The sequence below is a fragment of the Chlorocebus sabaeus genome, chromosome 16 (assembly GCF_047675955.1).
Source record: "Chlorocebus sabaeus isolate Y175 chromosome 16, mChlSab1.0.hap1, whole genome shotgun sequence".
Lineage (NCBI taxonomy): Eukaryota > Metazoa > Chordata > Mammalia > Primates > Cercopithecidae > Chlorocebus > Chlorocebus sabaeus.
Window position 1 is genome coordinate 76,044,824 of NC_132919.1, and position 14,959 is coordinate 76,059,782.

At 53.1% G+C, this 14,959-nt stretch overlaps 1 protein-coding gene across 1 annotated transcript in view; it reads right to left on the reverse strand.

The window, feature by feature from the left end:
• DNAH17 (dynein axonemal heavy chain 17) overlaps nucleotides 1-14,959 on the reverse strand; it is a 150,434-nt gene that overhangs the window by 10,532 nt on the left and 124,943 nt on the right. Inside the window, exons 70-74 of the mRNA XM_008013099.3 lie at nucleotides 11,905-12,027; nucleotides 10,990-11,183; nucleotides 7,448-7,596; nucleotides 4,874-5,001; nucleotides 3,442-3,669 (exon numbers count right to left, since the gene is read on the reverse strand). Coding sequence (XP_008011290.3) covers nucleotides 3,442-3,669; nucleotides 4,874-5,001; nucleotides 7,448-7,596; nucleotides 10,990-11,183; nucleotides 11,905-12,027 — 822 coding nt within the window. The remainder of the gene's footprint in view (nucleotides 1-3,441; nucleotides 3,670-4,873; nucleotides 5,002-7,447; nucleotides 7,597-10,989; nucleotides 11,184-11,904; nucleotides 12,028-14,959) is intronic.

Here is a 14,959-nt window from a genome sequence, read left to right on the forward strand (position 1 = left end):
GGGGTGGGGGTGGTGGGGGGGACAAAGCTGTGGGCTGAGGGGGTCTCCATCAGACCAGCTTCAGGGAAAGCTGGGCTGTCATGACTGAGTATGATTTTCTTTCAGAAAGGCTGTTTTATCCCTTTCAAGTACTTATTACAAGTTGAATTATTGATACTGCTTCCTAATAAGATCTTCCCAAATCCTGGACGTTTCGGGACTACTTTAATAAGAAAGAATGTTCCTTTGTAATTACCAACATTCCTCATCACTTATGCACAGTATCCCAGACTCTAAAAACAACTGGTAAAGTTCCATCAGGATAGGGAATGGAATAGAGGATGGGGGATAGGATGGGGATGGGGGGATGGGAGGATGGGGGATGGGAGGATGGGGCATGGGATAGGGGATGGGGGATAGGGGATGGGGGATGGGGGGATGGGGTAGAGTCACTTCTTAAATCCTTTTTATGTGGCTCCAGGGAAAGGCCAACTAAGCCCCACTTGTGACTCCTAGGTCTCTGGCTTTGTGCGCTTTTACTCATTAATCTTTGCTATGTAGTGACTCCTGAACACACAGAGGAACACTCCTCTGTGTTCAAGAACACTCCATTCTTGAAATGGAGCTGTGCTCCACCTGCTCTGCTCAGCGGCTGGGAGTACCTCGGGGCCAGGCACTCTGGGTGGGGCGCAGGCACAGTGGCCGAGGCTCCCGCTGGGGAGGGACAGATAAATGCCAGGGGAAGTGCCCTGGGTGGACCAAGAGTGGGGCCCTGTCCTGGGTGTCATGGAAAGCCTGGCACAGGCCCCTCTGGCAACATGGACAAGAAGGGGAACGGCTGGAGTTCTATCACCTGAGTATCCCCTCCTGGCTGCCTGGGATGGAGACGATGGGCCCAGGAGACTGGCCTGGCCAGTCCCTTTCAGACCTCAGCTCCCTGGGGAGGGCGCTGGCAGTGAACACTTGGAGGGCCAGAGTGACATCAGCAAATGGGAGATTCGCCAGCCCACAAAGACAAGGGAAGGCCTGGTGGGTGTCACCGTCCGTCCATCCTCCAGAGTCCATCCAATCGGGTGCTTTTCACCAGCCTGCCCGCACTCAGGTCTGTGGCATCATGGACATGCAGGTTCCACCCACCACCACTTCTTCCCCTGGGCCCTTGTTTTCAGAGGCCCACAACCCCTCAGAGGCAACTGGTCCCTGAACTTGTGAAGGGTTTCCTTACCCGCAGGTCTCAGCTGTCACTCCCTGGCCACCCACCTCCCCAGCCAGAGATGGGATGAGGCGCCACTCCATGTGCTGGCTGGCAGGGCTCCACGCTGGCTAGAAGTGAAGGCCCAGTCCTTGCCTAAGTGCCCCGATCCCTGTCACTGACTCTTTGCAAAATACAATAAAATGGAACACCAAAGGAAAAACCGTCCCCGTCCGTGCTTGGATTCACAGCAGTGTCGGGTCGCTGCAAAGTTTGCTAAGTGCCTTCTGGGTTTCTGCGTTGATCTCATACAGACTGGCAGAAACCATTCCAGGACCGGTGCTGACCTCAGGGCCGCTGTGAGCTGCATGGCCCCACTGCACTGTGTGCGCCCCACAGCACTCATCACACTAGGGTGTGCGCCCCACAGCACTCATCACACTAGGGTGTGCGCCCCACAGCACTCATCACACTAGGGTGCTGCTTCCAAGACATATCCTCACGCCCCTCAGCAGGGTGCAGGCCAAGGTGGGAGGTGCGTGGTATTATTTGGTTAATGGAATGGGGGACCCATTTTAAACATCTGTTTTTCTACTTTTTCTTTTACTTTCACACTTTGACAAGGGTGTATCCTTTAAAAGCTGGTGGAAATTGTTAGTGGGTGACTCCAATATTTTCATATAAATACTTTTTAAAAATGTATCAGGCATGGACGGCACGCATTCATGGACCGATAAAACACCCCATAAGTAGATCTTTGTTAGGGGTTATAGAAGAATACAGGGTGTCAGCCGGGCGTGGTGGCTCTTGCCTGTAATCCCAGCTATTTAGGAGGCCAAGGCAGGTGGATCACCTGAGGTCAAGAGTTTGAGGCCAGCCTGGCCAACATGGTGAAACCCCATCTCTACTAACAATACAAGAAAACTAGCCAGGCATGGTGGTGGGTGCCTGTAATCCCAGCTACTTGGGAGGCTGAGGCAGGAGAATTGCTTGAACCCAGGAGGCAGAGGTTTCAATGAGCCGAGGTCACGCCCTTTCACTCTAGCCTGGGTAACAAGAGTAGAACTCCGTCTCAAAAAAAAAAAAAAAAAAAGAATACAGGGTGTCAAACCTCAAAAAGGTTTTAGGCTTCACTTGGGAGATCAAGTTTGTGCACAGAAAAAGTTCTAGACAGAGAAAATGCTGAAGTGCCAAAAGGAGAAATATCGACATGAGGACCTGCAGACAGGAGCACCCCAGAGGACAAGAGTGGCCAGGATTTGGGAGCCCAAGGCAGGTGGATCACCTGAGATCAGGAGTTCGAGATCAGCCTGGCCAACATGGCAAAACCCTGTCTCTACTAAAAATACACAAATTAGCTGGGTGTGGTGGTGCATGCCTGTAATCCCAGCTACTCGGGAGTCTGAGGCACAAAAATTGCTTGAACCCGGGAGGTGGAGGTTGCAGTGAGTTGAGGTAGCACCACTGCACTCCAGCCTGGGTGACAGAGTGAGACTCCTTCTCAAAAACACAAAAACCGCAGCCAGGAAGGCTGTGGAGAAGGTGGCACTTGGGGGAAGCCTTGAGGTCTGTGAGGGAAGAGTCAGGTGAGGTCAGACCCCAGGCAGGTGCACAAGTGGGATCCCAGCCAAGGAGGGTCCTCGAGTCCCAGGTGCCAGGCAGGCCAGGCCTTCCCCCTCCACCCCAGAGGCAGACAGCGGCTGCTGCAGCTGAGTAGGGGCCAGGCTCCCTAGCCGGCTGCGTTTTGGCAGCTGTTCCTGCTGATGGTGGATCAGAGGAGGGGTTGAAGGCAAGGAAACCCGGTCATGCGTCCAGAGCCCCAGCAAGTACAGCGTCCCCATCTTCCCTGGTTACCCACAGCCTCCAGCAGTGGGACTCCGTACTTCCAGGAAAGCTGACCAACCTCCAGGGAGGTCGGCTCCCCACGGAGCTTGACCCCATTTCCAAGGAGCAGTCATGACGTGTTCTACACTCTTCAAACACAATGGACAGCATCTACCAGCCCTCATTTGCAGGTTCATAGAACGGATTAAAAACTATGTGTTTCTGCATCTAAAGCTTTGAGTAAGAAATGTGCCACAGCACCTGAAATGATTTGCGTGTTTCTGCCTTTTGGGATTTTGACTGTGAGGGGTGTGTGGACAGTGGAAACCCAGAGCGGGGGTGTCCCCAGAGTTCAGAGTGGTCCTCAGTGGTCCTCAGGGCCCCCAGGGATGGATGCCAGGCCCTGGCATGGGATAGCGAGGCAGCCCGAACAGGCATGGCCTTACCTGGGTGAACAGGTCCAAGGCCTTGTGCAAGTTGGCATGCATGCCTGTGGGGGGTTCGTTGGTGATCTTGATGGCGTTCTCCAGGATGCCCTGGGGGATGATGTGGGTCTCGGGGCTGGGGGCAGGCTCTGCGCTGATGAACACCCGGTAGTCCTCATGGCTACCCGTGCTGTAGCGCTCCAGCTTCTTGTCCAGCGTCCCCAGCCACCGGGCCACCAGGTGGATGTTCTGCAGCCAAGACCAGAGGCTGGTTACATGCTTTCCCCGGCCCCGGGCCCATGAGGACAGGCAGGCACGCGGCTGTGTTCCCTGGTGAGGGCAGGGCTCTTCTGCCAGCACCCCACACTTGCCTGGTGCTGGCACTGCCCCGCCCCCCACCAGTCCACCCTAACCAGGTGCTGGGCATGCCAGGATGTCTTCAGTGAAGGAACTGAGGCCCCAGAATCGATTTTTGTGTTCAATGAATTGGAAACCTCCAGCCTTACGGTGAGTCCTTTGTGTCCTCCCTGGCGTAAGGCTGAGATTCTGTGATCCCCACCCCTCCTCTTGAAGCCGAGGGCTTCCCACCGGGGCCAGGCTCAGCCCTGTGGATTGAGATCAACACACACTGTAAGACCCGTGGAAGCCGGGACAGGCCCAGAGGCGCTCGAGGACAAGCGGTAGTGAGGAGGGGTCTTGGGCGGGCTCCGGGGCTGAGGAGGGGTGGTCGTGCTAGGGTTTAACCAAAAGTGCAGAGAGCAGCTCCTGGGCGCTCTGGGCTTCGCTGCCTGCCCCAAGCGCGGGGCGGGGCGGGGAGGGAGGAGGAGGAGGAGGAGGAGGGATGCTTTTGTCAACCCAGCGTTTGTGGTTTTTTTTTTTTTTTTTTTGAGACGGAGTCTCTTGTCGCCCAGGCTGGAGTGCAGTGGCACGATCTTGGCTCACTGCAACCTCCGCCTTCCGGGTTCAAGCGATTTTCCTGCCTCAGCCTCCCAAGTAGCTGGGATTATAGGCGTGCGCCACCACGCTTGGCTAATTTTTGTATTTTTAGTAGAGACGGGGTTTTGCCACGTTGGTGAGGCTGGTCTCGAACTCCTGACCTCAGGTGATCTGTCTGCCTCGGCCTCCCAAAGTGCTGGGATTACAGGTGTGAGCCACTATGTCCGACCATTTGTTGTTTAAATAATCTCTGTTTGGGGTAGTCTCGTATAAAGTCCAGCTTCCCTCTCGCTGTTGAATCCACGCTTTCCTCTGGGCAGTCATGGTGCCCCACACCACCTGGCTGACCCCAGCAGGGCCGACACTGGGGGTGCCTCCTCCTTCAGTGGTGTTAGGATTTCCACCCACACTTCTGAATGCAAACTACACATCCTGGTTCCTGCTGGGCCTTCGGGCCCATCCCCACGGTCGCCTCAGTGCGGGGAGCCCTTACCCCGCAGTGCTGGGCCCCTCGTACCTGCAGAATGACCCAGTGTCCTTTCTCTGCAGCCACGTCCAGAGCATCCTCAGCCACCACTTCTTGTCCCTGCCCCAGGGACACATTATGGAGTTTTCCATTGTCTATGGTAAACCCTAGTTTTTTTCCTAAAGAAAAACAGGAAGAAACACCAGGTAATTAAACGACACGGGTTCAGACTCTGATGTGCAGCCAGGAACTCCACATGCCTCCCTCGTTCAGTTTTGGTGAAATACACATAACCTAAAACTTGCCATTTAAAACCATCCTAACGTGTACAGTGCACTGACATTCAGTGTATTCACAATGCTGTGCCATCATCCGTTCGGTTCTAGAACATTGTCCTGGCCCAAGAGGTGGTCCCCATACCCGTTAGACGGTCACTCCCAATCTCTCCTCCAGGGTCTCCTCCGGGAGCCCCTCATCTACAGTCTCCTTTGTGTCTCCATGGATTTACCCATTCTGGATATTTCATGTCAAGGGAACTGCACAGTATGGGGCCTTTGTGTCTGGCCTCTTTCCCTGAGCGTAGTGTTTTTGAGGTCCGTCCATGTTGTAGCATGTATCAGTACTTCTTGTTTTTTTTTTCTGAGATGGAGTCTTACTCTCTCGCCCAGGCTGGAGTGCAGTGGCGCCATCTCAGCTCACTGCAAGCTCCACCTCCCGGGTTCAAGTGATTCTCCTGCCTCAGCCTCCCGAGTAGCTGGGACTACAGGCGCCCACCACCACACCTGACTAGTGTTGGTATTTTTAGTAGAGAGGGAGTTTCACCATATTGGCCAGGCTGGTCTCGAACTCCTGAACTCAGGCAATCCACCTGCCTTGGCCTTCCAAAGTGCTGGGATTACAGGTGTGAGCCACTGTGCTTGGCCTCACTTTTTTTTGAGACAGGGTCTCACTCTTGTCACTCAGCCTGAACTCCACTTCCCAAGCTCAAGTGATCCTTATGCCTTGGCCTCCAGAGTAGCTGGGACCACAGGCATGCACCACTGTGTCCAGCCAATTTATAAAATTCAGGCCGGGCACAGTGGCTCAAGCCTGTAATCCCAGCACTTTGGGAGGCCGAGACAGGCGGATCACGAGGTCAGGAGATTGAGACCATCCTGGCTAACCCGGTGAAACCCTGTCTCTACTAAAAAAATACAAAAAACTAGTGGGGCGAGATGGAGGGCACCTATAGTCCCAGCTACTCGGGAGGCTGAGGCAGGAGAATGGCGTAAACCCGGGAGGCGGAGCTTGCAGTGAGCTGAGATTGTGCCACTGCACTCCAGCCTGGGCGACAGAGCGAGACTCCATCTCAAAAAAATAAATAAATAAAATAAAATAAAATAATTTGTAGAGACAAGGTCTCCCTATGTTGACCAGGCTGATCTTGAACTCCTGAGCTCAGGTGATCCTCCTGTCTCAGCCTCCCAAAGTTCTGGGACTACAGCTGTGAGCCACTGCACCTGGCCTACTTCATGCTTTTTGGAGACAGGGTCTTACTTGGTTACTCAGGCTGGAGTGCAGTGGCTTGATCATGGCTCACTGCAGCCTCAACCTTTTGGGCTCCAGTGATCCTCCCACCTCAGCCTCCCAAGTAACTGGAACCACAGGCGTGTACCACCATAGCTGGCTACATTTTTTTGTACGTTTTGTAGAGACGGGGTTTTGCCATGTTGCCAAGGCTGGTCTTGAACTCCTGTGATCAAGCGATCTGCCCACCCTGGCCTCCCAAAGTGCTGGGATACAGGTGTGAGCTACCGCGCCCAGCCTGCTTCACTCTTTTTTAATGGAGGGATACTATTCCACCGTATAGATCCACCACATTCTGTTGATCCACTTAACTACTTGTCAGTTAATGGACATTTGGGTGGTTTCTGCCTTTTGGCTATTATGAATGAAGGTTTGTGTAGAGCATTTGCTTGGACACAAATTTAAATTTCTAGTACTTTTGGGTGTATACCCAGGAGTGGAATTGCTGGGTCATGTGCTAATTCTATATGTAACTTGCTGAGAAACCAGCAGACTGTTTTCCACAGCAGTGGCCCCATTTTACATCCTCTCAGCAACCTACAAGGGTCGCAGTTTTCAAGGTCCTGACAACACGTGTTATTTTCCTGTTCTTGATCATCGCCATCCTACGGGCGTGAAGTGGTATCTTGGGTGTGAAGCGGCATCTTGGGTGTGAAGTGGCATCTCGTGTACTTTTGGTGTGCATTTCCCTGGTGATGCCGCCGACAATATTCCATCTTTTTTTTTTTTTTTTTTTGGAGATGGAGTCTCGCTCCGTACCCCGGGCTGGAGTGCAGTGGCGCGATCACAGCTCACTGCAAGCTCCACCTCCCAGGTTCATGCCATTCTCCGGCCTCAGCCTCCCGAGTAGCTGCGATTATAGGCGCCTGCCATCACGCCTGGCTAATTTTTTGTATTTTTAGTAGAGATGGGTTTTCACCGTGTTACCCAGGATGGTCTCGACCTCTGACCTCATGATCTGCCCATCTCAGCCTCCCAAAGTGCTGGGATTACAGGCGTGAGCCACCGCGCCTGGCCAGTACTTCATCTTTGAGAACATCGCTTGCCTGCTACACTTACCCAGGGCTTCCACGTCTTTCAAAGGGTCAACCCCGGGGGAGAGGATGAAGAAGATTGGCGTGGAGGGGCTGCTCTCCTCGTAGGACTTAGAAAACTCGACACTCCGGCCTTCCACGAACTTGCTGCCCATCTTTTCCTCCACGAAGTTCCTAGGGGTGGAGTGCATCAGAGGCAGTGGAACCCGAGGCTCTGGGCCAGGGCAGGGGCCTTGGGGTGGGCTCTGGGCCAGGCAGGAGGGCCCTTTTTTGGTGGACTGTCTTCAGCAGGACAAGGCCTATGGCAGGAGAGCAGTCTTTACTGGGCTTTCCTTTCTGCGAAGGATTGGCCTTGTTTGCCCCGGGCACTTTTCTTTCCCGAGGGCCCCGCACTGTGCTCCTCCTTGGAGCAGTCTAAGCAGGTGCAGGGAGAGGCCAGCCTTGGAAGGCACCCAGGGTCAACTGCGGGGGGCGGGGGGCTGAGAGGAAGGAAGTTTGGATTAGAGCAAAGCTTTAGTGAGCCTAAACAAGTCAAAGTAAAAAGCACCTTCAGATGATATAAACACCTGTCTCTACAAAAGCCCCAGACTCTTTCTAACATGACCCCTATAAGTCTGGGGTCAGTCGGGGTCTCTGCTAATCCTCCCATGGAGGACCTAGTGATGTTCCCATGATCTTTGGATGAGGTGTCGGCCTTTCTCCTGTGATCACAGAGGGCTGAGCTTACAGTATGTGGAAAGAATGAATCACCTGAGCTAAGATTAGTAAACTTGCCGGGTGTGGTGGCTCACACCTGTAATCCCAGCACTTTGGGAGGCCAAGGTAGGCAGATCACTTGAATTTAGGAGTTCGAGACCAGCCTGACTGACATGATGAAACCCTGTCTCTATTAAAAATACAAAAATGAGCCAGGTTTGGTGGCACAGGCCTGTAATTCCAGCCACTCAGGAGCCTGAGGCAGGAGAATCGCTGGAACCTGGGAGGCAGAGGTTGCAGTGAGGTGAGATGGCGCCACTGCACTCCAGCCTGGGCAGGAGAGCGAGACTCCGTCTCAAAAAAAAAAAAAATTTTTTTTTGTAAGATTTTAGTGGCCAGCTGGTCTCTGAAAGGAGAAGCAATGGCCGCATCCCGAGGGGTGAGAACTGCTCATCCCTGGGCACGTGAACACCTGAGTGTTTGAGAGTCTGGGTTGACTTTCAGAAGGGTCTGCTCACACTCAGGCCACCCAGCACACCTCAGCTCCTCTGGTTCAACCAGGAGTCAGCTGGCTAGTGCCTCTTCATGCCCTTGGGACTTTCTGGGGACACCTGGAGCTGCTGTTCCTTTCCCTGCTCTGGCCTTTGCTGGCTTCTGTCTGGTGTTCTGAACCAGGGCCAGCCTCAGGCAAGGATGGGGAGAAGTTGCTCCTCCTGAAGGCCCCCAATTCTATTCAGGCCTCTGGAATGGACTCAGACCCCAGATGCTGTGATCCTTGTCTAGGAAGGAACTTCCAGAACATATGAAGTCCTGCCCCTAGGCAGGAATGACTCTGGATCACCTTTGCTAATTAGTTGCCCAGGCCAAATGGTCATTGGCTATGGATGAATGAATGACACAGAAGCATGCATGCTGGGTTCCAGTCAGGCCTCACCACCTCTGACATGGTGGCCTTGACAAAGGAGTGCTGGAGCTGGCTGGTGACAGCTTGCAGCAGACCCGGGCAGCTTGCAGCCGGCCACAGAGGGAGCCCTGACACCATGGGAACTGGCACGTGCTGCGCGTCAGGGTTTGTGTTGCGCACCCGGGGGTGGTCTGGCCTGGCCTCCCAGTGCCCGTGACCTGTGAGTGTGGAAGTGGAAGTGCTCCCACGGCTGTCGATGCTTCCAACAGTGCCTGACACGAGACACCCTTGGCCAGTGCTGGCTTTGTTATTAGCCACGTCTATTTCAATCTTCTTGCTTTTAAGCGACCCCCTCCCTATATAATTAGGACAGTAAATCTGCTTTGCTCCACGTCATAGAAATGTGAAACATGTCAGAGCTGAGGGATGATCTGGGCTCATGGGTGTTGGGATGGTCCAGGCCACCGCAGAGCACACAAATGCTTCTGCCGTGGGTGGCTGTTTCCTTCTTTTAGGTGGCCAGAGTGCAGTCACACTGGCTAACTTAGGCGTTTCTCAAAAGCCCTCAGGAGACAGGGAAGGTCACCTCACCTCATCTTCTAGACAAGGAATCAGATACACACTGGGTCTTGTGACCCAAACATGCAAACGTGCTGCACTTTCCCACAGGAGAGGGCGTTCCTGCTGCGATAGTCGAGGGACTTTACCTTGGCTTCTCCCAAACTCTGACCCTGCTTCCTCCAGTTCTGAGTCTGGGACGCAGCCAGCTTTCTCCCTGGACCTCACTGCTCTCCTGCATCACAGTGACTCCTGGCTTCGTTCCGCCCCCTCCTCCCCACCACTCCCGTCCCTGTCCTCTCCTGTCGGGGGAAAACAAAGCAAAACAAAACTACTCTCAGGAGTTAGGCCTCTGCTTTGTCAGGAGGGAATTGTTTATTTTTTTTTTTATTTTGAGGCAGGGTCTTGCTCTGTCGCCCAGGCTGGAGTGCAGTGGCGCAGTCTCGGCTCACTGCCATCCCCACCTCCCGGGCTCAACCGATTCTCCCACCTCAGCCTCCTGAGTGGCTGGGACTACAGGAGGCTGCCACTGCACCTGGCTAATTTTTAGACTTTTTGTAGAGGTGGGGTCTCACTGTGTTGCCCAGGCTGGTCTCAAGCGATCCTTCCCAAAGTACTGGGATTACAGGCGTGAGCCACCGCACCTGGCCATCAGAGGGTAATTCTATTAGGGACATGAGTGTCTTTTGGGAAACCTGGCTGCTTTCAGACTACTTGGGGAAATGAAAAGGGAAGAAGCCAGACAGGCCCCAGGTGCTCTGAGGACGGACCCCAGGGTCATTTCTGTGCTAAACGTCACCTCCTTCCTTCAACAACCCATCCGTCCAACATGGAAGGGTTTCAGGTCTGGAGAAATTGTTGGTGAAATCAGAACAGTTCTCTTGCAAACTAGCCATATTAATACATCTTTGATTGACTTTACGTTTTGCCACCAAGGTACTCAGAGTCCTCGAGTGCTGATGGTTTTGCCATTGTTTTCTCCCTCAAAACATCCTAAAAGGACCCCATTTGTATGGCCTCAGTGCACATTCACATCCACACTTGACATCTTACTTTCAATCTAGGAGGCTCACGTGGGGAGTCTTCTTCCTATCATGTACCGCAGGGCACCCCTCCACAGTCAGGTTAGCGGGGGACAAGGGGTTCCCCTCATGATACTCTGAGACATTAAGGATTAACAAGAACTCAGGACTGGAGTCTGCAGCCTGGGGTGGAATCCTGCCTCTGTCCTCGAAGAACTGTGTGTGAAATGATTTAGCCCCTCTGAGCCCTGTTTCGTTTGTGTGTAAAATGGGGAGAAGTTCAGGGGATCAACTCGAGTCCACAGAGAGTCTAGCACAGCAGCTGGGCCGAGCTTCCCTCAGGCCTGGGCCTCGGGGGCGGGGCCGCCGGCGCGGCGGGACACTCACTTGACGGCGTAGGTCATGCGGTCCGGCCTCATGCAGCGCACCATGCACAGCTTCTGCAGCGCCGTCTTGTTCTTCCACTCCTTGGGGAAGATCTCCTTCTCGGGGGCTTCCGACTCCACCAGCTTTTTCCAGCGCTTGGCAGATCCTTCGATGTCACTGTCCAGGTTTTTGAACTCGTCCATCTCCGAGAGGGCCTAGGGGCAGAGGCAGCGGGCCCTGTGACTCTTCCCACTTACCCGGGTCCCGAGAGCCTTCCTGTACAGTTCGTTCGAGGAGGAGAGGCCACTGCCCTCCGAGGAAACTGGGGCTCTGGGAGAAGCCAGCCCGAGAGGCAGGCCACCAAAGCACGAGCTGTCCGTGCCCAGCTCAGGCATCCCAAGACAGTGCCGGGAGCCTCCTTGGTGGGGTCCAATCTGGGGACATGAGGCGTAGGAGGGACTGGAGCTGCTTCTCTAGGGGTCTCTGGAAATGGGGCCATTCTAGCTCAGGGGACAACCTTCTTCAGGTCTCTCTGAGCAGACCTTTAGACTCGAGGGTCCCTGACGGTGTCCAGGAATCCGAGGAACAAACTTTTCACTTGCCACTTCCCTTACGCTGGGAAGGGGGGAGGCTGGGGGAGGGGTGGTAAGAGGCCCTGAGGCCTCTTCTGGCCCTCAGAGGATGTCACTCTCTGCTTGCTGTGTGCGGGACTCAGGGACCTAACGCATGTCACATTCCCTGTAGGAATGCAGAGCTATCTGTGAGCTGGCAGCCAGCCCATCTTGGTCTCCATCCCCATCTGTGGGGCCTCCTTGCTTTACTGAATTGTGTGGGCCACAGAGCCTGGTATTCTGGCCTTGTAAACATCTGCAGCATCAGCTGGAAAAGCTCCGTGGAGGGAAGAAAGCACAGCGTGTTCAATGTCTAAAGACGAACCTTGATCCCGCCCCAGCCTTGGTGCTGCAGGAAGTCCACTGGGGAGACCACCCCAGCCTTAAAAGGGAACCGCAGGAGGAAATCCAGCTCCACTGGGTTCAGCTCCTTCTTCATGGACAGGACCTGGGGGAACATGGAGGTGTACATGCTTAACGCAGCCAGTAAAACGTCAGCAGCCCTGAAGATGCGTGCTGGACCCGAAGAGGAGTTCACACTCCCGGCCTGCAGGGGGCGCCCTGTCCTGCCCCTTTGGGTTGGGGTAAAGTTTTATCTTTACCGCGTCTCGCTTTTTAAGTTGTGAAATACATATACCATAAAATTGACCATTTTGGCCAGGCACAGCGGCTCATGCCTGTTATCCCTGCGCTTTGGGAGGCTGATGGGGGGGTGGATCACTTGAGGTCAGGAGTTCAAGACCAGCCTAGCCAACATGGTGAAACCCTGTTTCTACTAAAATACAAAAAAATTAGGCGTAGTGGTACATGCCTGTAGCCCCAGCTACTTGGGATGCTGAGGCAGGAAAATCGCTTGAACCCGGGAGGCAGAGGTTGCAGTGAGCTGAGATCATGCCACTGCACTCTAGCCTGGGCAACAGAGTGAGGCTCTGTCTCAAAAAAAAAAAAAAAAAAAAAAAAAAAAAAAAAAAAAAAATTGACAATTTTTACCATATTTTAGTGTACAATCCAGTGGCATTTCACATATTCGCAGCATCGTGCAACCACCAGCAATCTCTAGTTCCAGGACTTTTTTTGTTATCCCTTCACCCCTTGAGCAGTCACTTCCCATCTCCCCTCGCCTCTGAGAGCTGCTCATCTGCCTTCTGTCTAGGGATGCACCCATTTTGGATGCTTCGTATAGACAGAAGCACACGACCTGCCCTGTTTGCATCTGGCATCTTTCACTTAGCGTGATGCTTCTGAGGTTCATCCACGTTGTAGATGTGTCAGAACCTCCTTCCCCTGTAAGGCCGAGTAATATCCCATTCTTAAATATAACCACGCTGGGGTTCTCCATTCATCTGCTGACGGACAGCACGTCATTCTGGCTGTTGTGAATTGATTGGCTTTGTTGTTTTTATTTTTTATTATTTATTGTTATTTTTTGAGACAGACTTTCTTACTCTGTCATCTAGGCTGGAGCGCAGTAGTGCAATCTCGGCTCACTGCAACCTCCACCTCCTGGGTTCAAGCGATTCTTCTGCCTCAGCCTCCCAAGTAGCTGGAATTACAGGTGCGTGCCACCATGCCCAGCTAATTTTTGCATTTTTTGTAGAGACGGGGTTTTCACCGTGTTGGCCAGGCTGCTCTTGAACTACTGGCCTCAAGTGATCTGCCGGTCTTGGCCTCCCAACGTACCAGGATTACAGGTGAAAGCCACCATGCCCAGCCTTGTTGTTGTCTTTGAGAGACAGGGTATGGCTCTGTTGCCCCCGGCTGGAGTATAGTGCTGTGATCATAGCTCACTGCAACCTTGAACTCGCAGGCTCAAGTGACCGTCCATCTCAGCCTCCCAAGTAGCTGGGACTACAGGCGTGCATCACCTCACCTAGCTATTTTTTTTTTTTTGTAGAGATGGGGTCTTGCTATATTGACTGGGCTAGTCTCAAACCGCCTCAAGTGATCCTCTTGCTTTGACCTCCCGCAATGTTGGGATAATAGGCATAAGCCTCAGTGCCTGGCCTCATCTGGCTTTTGGCTGCTGCGATTGATGCTGTTGTGAATGCTGGTGTACAGGAATCTGGACAGATGCTGGACACCTGTTTCCAGGTCTTGTGGGTGTGTGCCCAGAAGTGGAATGCTGGGCATATTCCATGCCATCTTGTCATTTGTGCATGCTGGCCCTCTGGACCTCCTGTGGGCAGGGTCTGGGTCATTTTGAAGTGGTGTACTGGGCAGCTAACCTGGCACCCTCTGTCTCAGATGGGCAGCAGGTGGCTGGGAGCAGGGGTAATGGCCACTGCCATCTCCTCAGTCGAGTACCCAAAGGGTCTGTTTTTCAGATCCCACAGAGAGTTTCTTCCTGAGCCGGACTCTTTCTTTTGGTCACACAAAACATTCCTTGGGACCAAAGAGAATGCTTTCTACCCTGGAAAAGGAGGGGGAGCACTGAGAACTCTTATCCTGATGACCTCTCAGCCAGGAGAAAATCTCACAGTGAACCTGTGATTCAGAGATTCACATGTAAAAGGAACCTTCATAATATGGACCCCATTGGTTCAAAGTTTGAGTTTGAATTGAAAGCTAGGCTTAAACTGATGCCCAACCTATTTATACAATTAGTGTTGCCCAGCCTGGGCAATATAGTGAGACCCTGTCTCTTTAAAAATATTTTTAAAAAATTAGGGCTGGGTGCAGTGGCTCACGCCTGTAATCCCAGCACTTTGGGAGACTGAGGCGGGTGGATCACCTAAGGTCAGGGAGTTTGAGACCAGCAAGACCAACATGGAGAAACCCCGTCTCAACTAAAAATACAAAAATTAGCCGGGCATGGTGGCATATGCCTGAAATCCCAGCTACTCAGGAGGCTGAGGTAGGAGAACTGCTTGAACCCAGGAGGCAGACATTGTGGTGGGCTGAGATTGTACCATTGCACCGCAGTCTGGGCAGCAAGGGCAAAACTCTTTCTAAAAAACAGAAAAAAAAATCAGCCAGGTACAATAGTGTACAGTTGTATTCCCAGCTATAGGGAGGTTGAGGCAGGAGGATCACTTGAGCCCAGGAGTTCAAGACAAGCCTGGGCAACATATTGAGAGTGTCTCTACTAAAAAAAAAAAAAAAAAAAATTAAAAACTAAAGAATTGACCAGGCATGGTGACTCACCCCTGTAATCCCAGCACTTTGGGAGGCTGAGGCGGGCAGATCACGAGGTCAAGAGATTGAGACCATCCTGGCCAACATGGTGAAACCATATCTCTAATAAAAATACAAAAATTAGCCGGGCATGGTGGTGTGCACCTGTAGTCCCAGCTACTAGGGAGGCTGAGGCAGGAGAATTGCTTGAATCCAGGAGGTGGCAGTTGCAGCGAGCCAAGATCGTGCCACTGAACTCCAGCCTG